Here is a 13,236-nt window from a genome sequence, read left to right on the forward strand (position 1 = left end):
TAGTTCCTTTTCATCAAAAGGATTTTGGTCGGCAATAAAAAAATAAAACTATTTTAAACGCTTGTAATCGCTTCTAATGAAAAATATTTCCTTCAGTATTGTTTAAGCGTAAGTTCTAAAGCAAGTGAATAAGACATAGCACAGAAATAAGGGGGACGCAAAGAAAAATTAAAAGTTTAAAAACACGACCAAATTATCTATGTATAAACAAATTTGCAAAACTAAATTTCAAGCGTTCATTGTTGCTAGTGTTCACCCCAGTTCCCACCTCCTTCCGGCAGTCCCAAAATTAAAATTCCATTCTAAAAAAATTCTCCCTCATTCTAAAAAGAAAGTCACTTCTACGAAGTGAAACAAAACAAAAATATTGCAATAAAATCTCATTACAGCGAACACCTGTACAACAAAATATCCGTTTCAACGAAATAAATGTTCAGCCTTAATTTAAACCAGGGCAGCGGAGTCGGAAGGAAAATGGCCCACTCAAATTCCTGGATTTTGAAGCTTCAGACTCCGGTTATATATATATATATATATATATATATATATATATATATATATATATATATATATATATATATATATATATATATATATATATATATATATATATATATATATATATATATTCTTTTCGCTTTGTATTTTATTGTAAACCTAAGATGCACAAACGTTGGAAATTCCTTTTTAAAATTAAATTTTCCAACAGTTGCGATCTTTAAAGTGAGATTCCGATACTTAAAATAAATTTTAAAAAAACTGAAAAGGATTAATTTGCTTCCCTTTTTATGTTTTACAAATAGATGTTGATAAGATCATGTGCTTTCAATTTTTGAAAGGTGTAACTTGAGAAAAACTTTCTTGCTAAGTCAAAAAATCTTACTTGAGAGGGCGGTCCACCCCGGTGGACACCCATCTGGTGGGTGACAGTGACATCCAAAGTTAATTTCACAATTTATAAAGAATCCGGGCTGTCTGGTATATTGCATGTAAATCATATACATATTTTGTTTCATACTTTTTAGTGAGACCAAGCTTATAGAAATTATTAGATCTTTTGGATTCGTATTCTTTCGCCCCAAAAATTCTTTGGATTTTTCCGAACACGCTCAAAAGTTTCCACCAGCTACGAGCCCCGACTTGCAAAAGGGATACATTCCATGTACTATTTTGAAGATGAGGTCGAAGTAAAATATGTATTGAGTTATAACAAAAGCAGCCGTCCCTGGTTTGCTTTTGACAAAAGCAAACCAGGGACGACTACAGAAAGTTCGATAAACAATCAAGCCAGCTGGTTGCCAATGGCAGTTATTTTATTATTAGTAAATCTTTATACATGTAATCGAAACTAGTAATCAGTTTTTTTTTTAATGCAAGGAGAGCCTGAAAATTGAAGAAAAAAAAGAAGCTGGATTCGTACCCGAATGCTTCTTTTTAACTTTAAAAACAAGGAAGAATTTGTTACGTCAAATATTGTTTATAAGTTCTCACTGCGCACTGCTAGCGACAGCTTACAAACTCTCGATAATTGCTTCGCAATCTTATTTGGTTCGCTAAAATTTAAATCGAATGTTAGGAAGAATCAGATTAAAATACGAATTACGATTAGAACAAAATGAATATTCCGCTCCATCTGCCATAGAAAACTGAATGTAAGCAAAGAGCTCATTACAATTATAACTAAATTAAAATCCCACCCAAAGAAACAAAAGAACTTTATGAAAATACGCTTAACAAAATTTATGTATAAAAAAATTTCATCGAAGAGTACTCCTCCCCCAGAGTCAAGGACGGATACAAAAGAGGGGCTATAGAAGCGATCATCCCCTCCTTGAGCCGAGAGACTGGAACTTTCTTCGTGTATATTTTCAATATTTAAAGTTTCAAAAACTCAATCTATATATATAATTCTCTTACGTGCCGGCAAATGAAGGGGTGAATTTCTAAACCTCTGTTGGCAACACTTCGCCGATAAATCATGTAAACAAACTTCTACGTTGTTTTGAAATCTTGAATCACAGAATACTCAACGAACTTTTTTTTTTTTTTTTGAGATGAGTTTGAGTCGGGCTGTGGCCCATTTCAACCTTAATCAGCAAAGAAAAGCTCAAAGAAGGCAGGAAACCGTTCTTGAATCCAATTTAAGACGAGCCATTTCCAGAGTTGTATTCTCTGATTCGCTGCCGATAATTTTTAGCGGCTGGGGAATTTTCAGTCAGCAGTTCCTTCAACAGATCAGGTGCGTCACACAATGCCGGTAACCGCACCTTTCCGTCATGGCAACATTTAGTATATTTATTTGCAGTATTACGCTCTTTCTGCCAATAAAGAGCACCACAAAATTCGCATTCTTCACACATTGCTCCACAATCATGTTCATCGGCAATGTTGTTTTGAACGCGTAGGCGCTTTGAGCGTCGTCTATTCTCTGCTTCAGTACGACAGTTCAGTTCAAAATGAATAACCGAGAAAGAATTTACTTTATTCCTTTTATTCTCAGCTGAAAGGTTTCGCCAAATTTGTTTAGGGTTATAGTAGTTTTAGTATTGTGCAAGCAAAGTAGCCTTGGCGAGTTTTCGCGTTTTTAGTTAAACCATTTTTTGTTCGTGACGTGGCAAGGATTCAGAATAACAACAAGAAGGACAAACGTTTGAGAAAATATGTTTGGTGCTCTCTGAGCCTGTTTTTAGTCATGGCCAGCTCTATGTGGCATTATCAAGAACAAGATCTTTTGAAGCAGTGTCAGTTGTGGCTCCCAAACGGGACATTTTTAATTGTGTATATGAGGAAGTTTTCTCAGATTAGAATATATAAGAGTGTAAATATGTAAATATATATAAGAGTGTAAATAATGTAAATACATCCCTCGGGGGAGCCTGTAACCCCTAGAGGGCGCGTCCCCAGGTGGCGGATAGGGGAATGCCTTCATTGGTTTTCCAATGGGTGGTAGAAGGGAAATAAAATACCTTCCGCGGACCAACAGGTAGAAGTGCAATCTCTCCAAAGCAATGACAGACACTTTTGTATCTATAATGGTAAAGTTGTGCACATTGCCAAGGCAGTCATCTTACATACAGCAAAGTTAAACTGTCGAAAATCTGGCTAAAGCAGACAAATTAACATTATGAACGTAATTTTCATATTGGTTAAATGGATGGTGACCTAAATGCAATTACCAACTTTAATTTTTACGGAAAATTTTAGCTAGGCTAATGTATTGGCATACAGCGAGCGAGCGAAGCGAGCATGGATCGCGAAGCGATCCACAGGGAACTGCGTAAGCAGTTCCGGGGGTTGGCGAGCGATAGCGAGCAGGGGGCGATAGCCCCCTAGTTTGTTTTAATTTATTTGCCGAAATATTTTGCAATCGCGTGGTGAAGTGATTACGCCGTGATGCTCATAAAAAATAGCGTAGATTTTTGCTATTTTAATGATTTTTTTTTGACTTTTTAGATTTTTTCCCTTTACATAGGCAGGAAAATGTATCTTTTTGCCGAATTTCAAGTATGTAAGACACTTGGAAGTTCGTAAACATTTTGATGAGTGAGTCAGTGTAAAAAATGACACATTTCAGATAGTAATAATTCCATAACTATAAGAGGTACATTCATGAAATTTAGAATTATAGGAGTTTTTGAGAGATGAGGTTTGTCAAAAGTAGCATGAAATGGTTCGTGTAAGATACACACTGGCAGATGTGTCGCCATATTTCCGAACTTGGCTGACACACTGCCGTGTGTCTAAATAATGTAAAGAGAAAAATGACTTTAATATTTATTGCTTTCGAAATATTTATTTAACATAGTCAAAAACGTTGTGTACTTAGAAAATGATTGGAATATACACTTACTGTCTGACCACGGATTGTATGGAAAGACAAACATCCGTTTTTCAGCCGGTAATGGACGAATCTCTGATTTTTTACCGATGTCAGCTTTTGCAGAAGCAGAGTCTCATTCAAATGAGCGGAATACGCGCATCAAATTTTTACTTTTCCCCCTTATTCACATAAATTCGTCTTATCTGGACGTTTGAAAATTCCATGCAATCCGTGGTTGGACAGTATCCGTCTTTTGCAATATTTTACGTTAGGCGTAAGCAGCTTATTTCTATACAGTCAAATTTGGCCCTGAAAAGGGCCTTTGATAGAAAAATCAGAATCAGAATCCATCACTGTAAAAAAAATTCCGAAACGTTACTGAGTATTTCCGTGTTACGTTTCGGGATTATTATGGTTTTTATCCACTTCCTGGAAAAATCAAGTATCATTGTCAAAAAGTTTCCTGAATTGCTACAAGTTGCACGAATGCAGGCTTTTCACTGTTGTGAAAAATAGTTTTAGCTCCCAGTTTAAAGATTAACCGAGCATATTTATAAAGTGTATCGACTTCCGTTCGATTACGGCCCGTCCATGCTTATTAAACTCCCAAAGGGAACGAATAAGTTTGGACTACGTTGCTTTGCCAGAATTGCAGTCGAGTAAAATGCTCATTACTTGCAATCCTGGCATAGCTTTGGCCATGTTTGCAATAATGCTCTTGGAACTTCCTTGATAAATGAGGAGGATGAAAAGCTATTGTATTATACTTCTTAAGTTTACTCTAATTTTCCAGAGACATGACTGGCTTTTAACTGGAAGATTTCTGAATTTTCCATGTTAATGTCAGGAAGGTTACTGAACTTTGGCGGAAAACGTTCCTGGGTTTTGCAAGATATGTTACTGGCAGAAATTGAGCACATCAGCTGCCCATTATTTTACAGGAACGTTTCTGAATCGTTTTTAAAGTGATTAATAATTAAGACGCAAAACTCAATCTTTACCGAGAAATAAAAACTAAATCAGAAAAAGCTTTGTGATTCCTAATTTTATCTGTTGCCGTCTCTTTTTCATTAACAAATTTAAAATGTTTGTAATTAATTTTAGCAAGACTTTTGAAATCAGCTAAGTCCGTGCGCAAGCGCAGTTGAAATAGCAAATTTATGATAACCGGGATTTAATGTCAAGTTGGGCGAACCATTTAACATAGCAAATTGGCGAGAAATTCATCATCCATTATTTGTAAACATACAGGCGAACCAAATGACCTTTTAATTTTCTACTACAGGCAAAGTCGTGCGGGTACCACTAGTATGGATTTCCATACTAGTTCCATATAATATATATATATATATATATATATTCTTTTCGCTTTGTATTTTATTGTAAACCTAAGATGCACAAACGTTGGAAATTCCTTTTTAAAATTAAATTTTCCAACAGTTGCGATCTTTAAAGTGAGATTCCGATACTTAAAATAAATTTTAAAAAAACTGAAAAGGATTAATTTGCTTCCCTTTTTATGTTTTACAAATAGATGTTGATAAGATCATGTGCTTTCAATTTTTGAAAGGTGTAACTTGAGAAAAACTTTCTTGCTAAGTCAAAAAATCTTACTTGAGAGGGCGGTCCACCCCGGTGGACACCCATCTGGTGGGTGACAGTGACATCCAAAGTTAATTTCACAATTTATAAAGAATCCGGGCTGTCTGGTATATTGCATGTAAATCATATACATATTTTGTTTCATACTTTTTAGTGAGACCAAGCTTATAGAAATTATTAGATCTTTTGGATTCGTATTCTTTCGCCCCAAAAATTCTTTGGATTTTTCCGAACACGCTCAAAAGTTTCCACCAGCTACGAGCCCCGACTTGCAAAAGGGATACATTCCATGTACTATTTTGAAGATGAGGTCGAAGTAAAATATGTATTGAGTTATAACAAAAGCAGCCGTCCCTGGTTTGCTTTTGACAAAAGCAAACCAGGGACGACTACAGAAAGTTCGATAAACAATCAAGCCAGCTGGTTGCCAATGGCAGTTATTTTATTATTAGTAAATCTTTATACATGTAATCGAAACTAGTAATCAGTTTTTTTTTTAATGCAAGGAGAGCCTGAAAATTGAAGAAAAAAAAGAAGCTGGATTCGTACCCGAATGCTTCTTTTTAACTTTAAAAACAAGGAAGAATTTGTTACGTCAAATATTGTTTATAAGTTCTCACTGCGCACTGCTAGCGACAGCTTACAAACTCTCGATAATTGCTTCGCAATCTTATTTGGTTCGCTAAAATTTAAATCGAATGTTAGGAAGAATCAGATTAAAATACGAATTACGATTAGAACAAAATGAATATTCCGCTCCATCTGCCATAGAAAACTGAATGTAAGCAAAGAGCTCATTACAATTATAACTAAATTAAAATCCCACCCAAAGAAACAAAAGAACTTTATGAAAATACGCTTAACAAAATTTATGTATAAAAAAATTTCATCGAAGAGTACTCCTCCCCCAGAGTCAAGGACGGATACAAAAGAGGGGCTATAGAAGCGATCATCCCCTCCTTGAGCCGAGAGACTGGAACTTTCTTCGTGTATATTTTCAATATTTAAAGTTTCAAAAACTCAATTTTACATAAGAGTCAATGTTAGAAGAAAGTGAGCTCTTCGCTGGAATTTTTCCGGAACTGAAATCGTGAAAACGCAATCGTAGCACATCTCTTTTTCTCTGGGGATAGGCACTTTCTACGTGATTTTTTTTTCCGAAATTGAAGTTTCAAAATCTCAATTTTAGACGATCTTAGATTATATTAGGGAAAGGTTTAAATAAGGCTCACTCTGGATATTTTTCAAAAGAAACAACTGTAGGACACCTTTAATTACACTTTAACATAAGAAAAAGCAATGGGGTTCAGTACAATACTTCGAAATTTTTTGGAAATTGAAGTTCTAAAGAGTAAAAAACAAATCCTTTAACAATTTCGGGATCCGCCCTTGCCCGGGGTCCAAACCGACTTTGAACAAAATTTCACAGTGATAGGTTCCAGGGCCGTCCAAAGCGCTAAGGGCACCCGGGGCGAAAGTTTCCTGCCCCCCCCCCCATACACAAAAATCAAGTTAGTAATAACTTCAGTGCATCATACGCGTAAACGCGTGACACTTGCATTTTTTAAAAAATTCGTAACCAAAACAAGAGGGCTATGATCAAACTAAAAACACGAATAAAAATTTATTGATAAAAAATGTATTTATAGAAGAAAATTACATTAAAAATTACATTTGTTTTGGACTCATCCAACGATTTCTTTCAGGAGTTTTCTGGTTTTACTTGTACCAATTTAATAATAGCTTTCATGTATGTTAAAAACAAAGATGTCATTTTTCAGCATGAAATTTTAGTAAGTTTCAAGGTACCCCCCCCCCCCCCCAAAGACTCGGCAACATCGAAAATCGAATAGAATTTCATTTTTGGAGTTGTAGTTCCGATAAATTACTGATCCTAATATTACAAAATATGGCCTTACAATTGCATTTTTGTGACTTGAGACTTCAAGACTTGAGTTTCAGAAAATATTTGGGCAAGGGTCTCCCCATTCCGCCTTTCTTTAATGTCACAAGCAATGGGTATTTTAAACGACACTTCATTTTCTAGAAATTTTCCCTATACTGTTTTTAATCGTAGCATCTGCAAGGAAGTCTAAAAATGCGTTTTTGAAAGGAAAAGTTTTAAAAGACCTCTTTTTCCTATCAGATCTTTCTTTTTCCCAATGATTCCCCCCCCCCCCCCCGAAACTTTTCTCTGGTTACATCACTATACACTGGGGCAGAATTCAAAGAAATTTAGTGGGAACTAGACAAAGGAGAAGTGGGTCTTTTGTTTGATTCAAAACAGTTCAATCTCAGAATCTGTTATCTGCTTCAATATGATATAAAGAAACGAATGTTTTGGAGACGGGGGAGAGAGGAATATTTTCGTGCAGTAAGGAAAAAAAATAGAGAATTATTGAAATGATCTCTGTTTTGAGTGTTTATGACTGCACATCTGTAAAATACGAAATGAGGGGGGGGGGGGGGCTTTGCCCCGCTCCCCGCCCCTCCCCTCCCCACCCCAATCGGACGGCCCTGGTAGGTTCTAAGAGGCTTCTGGGCATAGTAAAACTGGACGTTTTGTACGTTTGGAGACTATTTTGCTCCTGAATTCCGGGCTTAACAAAATTGGAACAAACTTCCTCTTGTAGGAAAAAATGCTCATTCAAATGACATAGATTGTTAAGGGGTGTGGGGTCCTTTAATCTCCTTAATAGGCAATTAATGCAAAACATTAGCTCAAAAAATCCGAAATAATTTCATACCAGGGACGGCTGCTTTTGTTATAACTCAATACATATTTTACTTCGACCTCATCTTCAAAATAGTACATGGAATGTATCCCTTTTGCAAGTCGGGGCTCGTAGCTGGTGGAAACTTTTGAGCGTATTCGGAAAAATCCAAAGAATTTTTGGGGCGAAAGAATACGAATCCAAAAGATCTAATAATTTCTATAAGCTTGGTCTCACTAAAAAGTATGAAACAAAATATGTATATGATTTACATGCAATATACCAGACAGCCCGGATTCTTTATAAATTGTGAAATTAACTTTGGATGTCACTGTCACCCACCAGATGGGTGTCCACCGGGGTGGACCGCCCTCTCAAGTAAGATTTTTTGACTTAGCAAGAAAGTTTTTCTCAAGTTACACCTTTCAAAAATTGAAAGCACATGATCTTATCAACATCTATTTGTAAAACATAAAAAGGGAAGCAAATTAATCCTTTTCAGTTTTTTTAAAATTTATTTTAAGTATCGGAATCTCACTTTAAAGATCGCAACTGTTGGAAAATTTAATTTTAACAAGAAGTTCCGTCTAGAACTAGACGAGCCTACTTTCCCGTATACCCATACTACTTTCTAGTACCTGATCAATATTCTCAAAAATAGCAAAAATCGCAAATTGTTTCAAACATATTTCTTTTAATATTTTAAGCTGATTTCTAGGAATAAAATATTCCTTACTTTTCTTCAAAAAAACGAACAAATAAAATAGCAGCACCTTTTAAACAAAGCAGCTAATACACTTCTTTCCATTAAAAATTTTTTTTAACAGCTTTCAAAACGAAAAAATAATAATAAGTTCATTAAAATAAATACATCATATAGCAAAAAATCGTTTCTTTTTCCCCTGTTGCCGAAAATAATTTTTTAAACGAATTAATGCACTTACCAAAATAAAAAAAAAACAATAAAATGTCAACTTAAAGAAATAATTTTCATTGTCAAAAAAAAAAAAAAAAAAATCGTCTGCGCATATTTTTCGAGTTTATTCACCGAAAACTAAATACCTAAATTAAAACTTTAGCGTGAAAATAAAAACAAATCATATCAACAATAATTATTCCACAGTTAAAACCACAGCAGCGGAGTCGGAGTCAATCTCATTTTGGGATAAAAGAATCGGAGTCGAATATCCAAGAATCGGAGTCAGTCATTTGTCCTCCGTGTATAAATGTTTGCCAAAGCAGACAGAGTCGAAGTCGGAGTCCGATTAATTGTCGGGAACAGGAGTCAGAGTCGGTGTCAGGTCCCCCTAAATTCTCGGAGTCGGAGTCGGGAGTAGGTCGTCAAGAGCTATTTCCAACAAAGTTTGTTTGAAGTAAATCCGCCTTCAAGTACGGAATCTACATTGACTTTCAGTTTCCCCGTAGGCGCTAATGTTAAGGGATTTGAACTGTTCAAAATTGAACGGAAAATTGTTCAAATCAAAAATATATCTTATATACAAGTTTTTTATCAAAAGCTTTTTCCTACAAAGTTTGTTTGAAGCAAATTCGCCTCACAGTTCGGAATTGCTTTGAATTTCCCCGTAGGCGCTAATGTTAAGTTTTTTTGAACTGTTCAAAATTGAACAAAAAATAGTTCAAATCAAAAAGTGAAATATGGGAATGAGGTGTCCTCGCCGAGATCTTTCGAACAAAAAAAAGTTTGTTCGAATCGGACTATTCATTCAAAAGTTATTAGGGGGGGACAGACAGACAGACCGACAGACAGACAGACCGACAGACAGACCGACAGACAGACCGACAGACATTTTTCCCCATCTCAATACCCTACTTTCCAATTTTTAATTTTTCAATATTTATTTAATTATTTTATTTATTTTTGACTTTTTTTTTGTTTTTCACGATATTTTTAAGATGCATTAAGCCTTCTTTCATGCTTTTTTCTTCTTTTTCGGACTTTTACTGGGAAAGTAGGCTAAAAAGGAATTTCCAACGTTTGTGCATCTTAGGTTTACAATAAAATACAAAGCGAAAAGAATATATATATATATATATATATTATATGGAACTAGTATGGAAATCCATACTAGTGGTACCCGCACGACTTTGCCTGTAGTAGAAAATTAAAAGGTCATTTGGTTCGCCTGTATGTTTACAAATAATGGATGATGAATTTCTCGCCAATTTGCTATGTTAAATGGTTCGCCCAACTTGACATTAAATCCCGGTTATCATAAATTTGCTATTTCAACTGCGCTTGCGCACGGACTTAGCTGATTTCAAAAGTCTTGCTAAAATTAATTACAAACATTTTAAATTTGTTAATGAAAAAGAGACGGCAACAGATAAAATTAGGAATCACAAAGCTTTTTCTGATTTAGTTTTTATTTCTCGGTAAAGATTGAGTTTTGCGTCTTAATTATTAATCACTGTAAAAACGATTCAGAAACGTTCCTGTAAAATAATGGGCAGCTGATGTGCTCAATTTCTGCCAGTAACATATCTTGCAAAACCCAGGAACGTTTTCCGCCAAAGTTCAGTAACCTTCCTGACATTAACATGGAAAATTCAGAAATCTTCCAGTTAAAAGCCAGTCATGTCTCTGGAAAATTAGAGTAAACTTAAGAAGTATAATACAATAGCTTTTCATCCTCCTCATTTATCAAGGAAGTTCCAAGAGCATTATTGCAAACATGGCCAAAGCTATGCCAGGATTGCAAGTAATGAGCATTTTACTCGACTGCAATTCTGGCAAAGCAACGTAGTCCAAACTTATTCGTTCCCTTTGGGAGTTTAATAAGCATGGACGGGCCGTAATCGAACGGAAGTCGATACACTTTATAAATATGCTCGGTTAATCTTTAAACTGGGAGCTAAAACTATTTTTCACAACAGTGAAAAGCCTGCATTCGTGCAACTTGTAGCAATTCAGGAAACTTTTTGACAATGATACTTGATTTTTCCAGGAAGTGGATAAAAACCATAATAATCCCGAAACGTAACACGGAAATACTCAGTAACGTTTCGGAATTTTTTTTACAGTGATGGATTCTGATTCTGATTTTTCTATCAAAGGCCCTTTTCAGGGCCAAATTTGACTGTATAGAAATAAGCTGCTTACGCCTAACGTAAAATATTGCAAAAGACGGATACTGTCCAACCACGGATTGCATGGAATTTTCAAACGTCCAGATAAGACGAATTTATGTGAATAAGGGGGAAAAGTAAAAATTTGATGCGCGTATTCCGCTCATTTGAATGAGACTCGGCTTCTGCAAAAGCTGACATCGGTAAAAAATCAGAGATTCGTCCATTACCGGCTGAAAAACGGATGTTTGTCTTTCCATACAATCCGTGGTCAGACAATTTATCCTGATTATCCCATTCTGTTAAATTTGGAGTTCCATTCGGCAAATTGAGAACTTTCTCCCTTCCAAAAGTTTAAGCTCAAGGCTCCCTTGCGTAGGCAATTTTTTTTAAGAATAGCAGCAGATTTAAAGATCATTCTGTAAACGGACCAAATATTAAAAATTTCAAAAATTTTGAATACTTTTCTGCCTGAGCTTTATTTTATTTTAAAAACATTTTCGATTCTCTTACTGGAATAATATTTATAGGAACGCTTATTAGAGAAAATTTATTTACGAAAAATTTACTCAAAATTCCTTGGAGAAAGCAATTTTATTCGAAACATTCCAGGACTTAAATGACATTTCGCCTCATTTTTTAGTCACAGAAAGGTCTATTATTGAATAGTATAAATATCTATACTAAAATACAATGAGGCAGCGGAGCGGTGAGGGGGAGTCAAACTACGCCAGAATCCTTGGTTTTAACGCTACTGCCAATCCTAATATTGTAGTTGATACACATAGGATTTCATGCGCCCCCCTTTCCCCCAATCCGAAGGTAAAATCTGGCTGTACAAGTGCAAGAGGACAAAAAGAGAAGTTTTGAATAGCTTTTAAACTCATGTTCTCATAATTTACTGTATCAGTTTCGTGTGTGTGTATATATATATAAACTAGGACATGATGAAAAAAGTATAAATTGATGAGGAATGGGGGGGGGGGGGAATAGACTCGAAAAGACGCATTATTTGTAAATTCAAGATTTCATAATCTACAATTTGGGCATGTTTAAGTTCAGCCTTAAAATTACTTTTATAATAGCAATTTTAATAACAATTCGCTTCATAAATACTCGTCATAGCAACAATTTAAGGGCTTGTCCCAGACTGACAAGACAAAAGAGGTAGCTTAAAAAACAAGCGGGTCAAATTTATTATCTACATAATGAAATAACTGGAAATATGAAAAATTCCACTTACACCGGTTCCGGTTGCCATTTCCGGGATCTCTGGCATGCGTTTCCCATATCAAACCAGTGTCTTCCGAATTTTCAAATGCTTCCACATTCACAGCAACCTGTCGATTACGCTATTACCCCTCTTTCGACTTCGCGAAACGGGGCCCAACCGAAGAGCGATTGCGCAAAGAAAAAACAACGCTTGAACTCGCGCCACCAAGCAACTAATAACGCAATTTCACTCGACCAGCTTTTGCATATTGAGAAATATTTCGGCGACCTCAATTTATGGAAGGCGTTCGAAGTTGAAACTTTTCTGGGAACCAGTTTTCGCGAAGTTTCCAAGTCGACCGACCCACTATAGGTCGGGCGCGCTTTTCGATCTTCCTTTCTCTTTTGAAGTTCAGAAAATATGGAACGTGAGTGAACAATGTCTTTTTTTTTTTGTACTGGCGGCGAGGGAATGATGAAGTAATTACACAGCATTGATTTCAAGGTGAAAGCATTTTCTGGATCACGTCATGCGACAAATCACGGCAAGCAAAATAAAATTTTGGACGATCTAGGCAGAAAAATGTTTTTAAGTTCAAAGCTCTATTTTAAATCCCTTTTTTACATGTATGAAAATTTTCGTGGATATTTCTTTGTATTTCGGTAGGAAATACGACATTTTTACAAAGGAATGGGCAAATTTACCTTGTGATCTGAAATGGTTCTCATTTACACATTTCGCCCCCCCCCCCATATAGTTATGCTTTACGGAGAAAGTTAAAAATATTTTTAATTTGGCAT

The 13,236-nt window shown here is 35.6% G+C and overlaps 1 protein-coding gene across 2 annotated transcripts in view; it reads right to left on the minus strand.

The window, feature by feature from the left end:
- LOC129225577 (6-phosphogluconate dehydrogenase, decarboxylating-like) overlaps nucleotides 1–13,236 on the minus strand; it is a 70,945-nt gene that overhangs the window by 29,435 nt on the left and 28,274 nt on the right. Inside the window, exon 1 of one of the 2 annotated variants that reach the window (XM_054860026.1) lies at nucleotides 12,467–12,656. The exons of the other annotated variant lie outside the window; for it this stretch is intronic. Coding sequence (XP_054716001.1) covers nucleotides 12,467–12,513 — 47 coding nt within the window. The 5' untranslated portion in view covers nucleotides 12,514–12,656. Of the gene's footprint in view, nucleotides 1–12,466; nucleotides 12,657–13,236 lie in introns of those variants that run through there. 2 annotated transcript variants of the gene reach the window in all.

This window comes from Uloborus diversus, chromosome 7 (genome assembly GCF_026930045.1).
Source record: "Uloborus diversus isolate 005 chromosome 7, Udiv.v.3.1, whole genome shotgun sequence".
NCBI lineage: Eukaryota > Metazoa > Arthropoda > Arachnida > Araneae > Uloboridae > Uloborus > Uloborus diversus.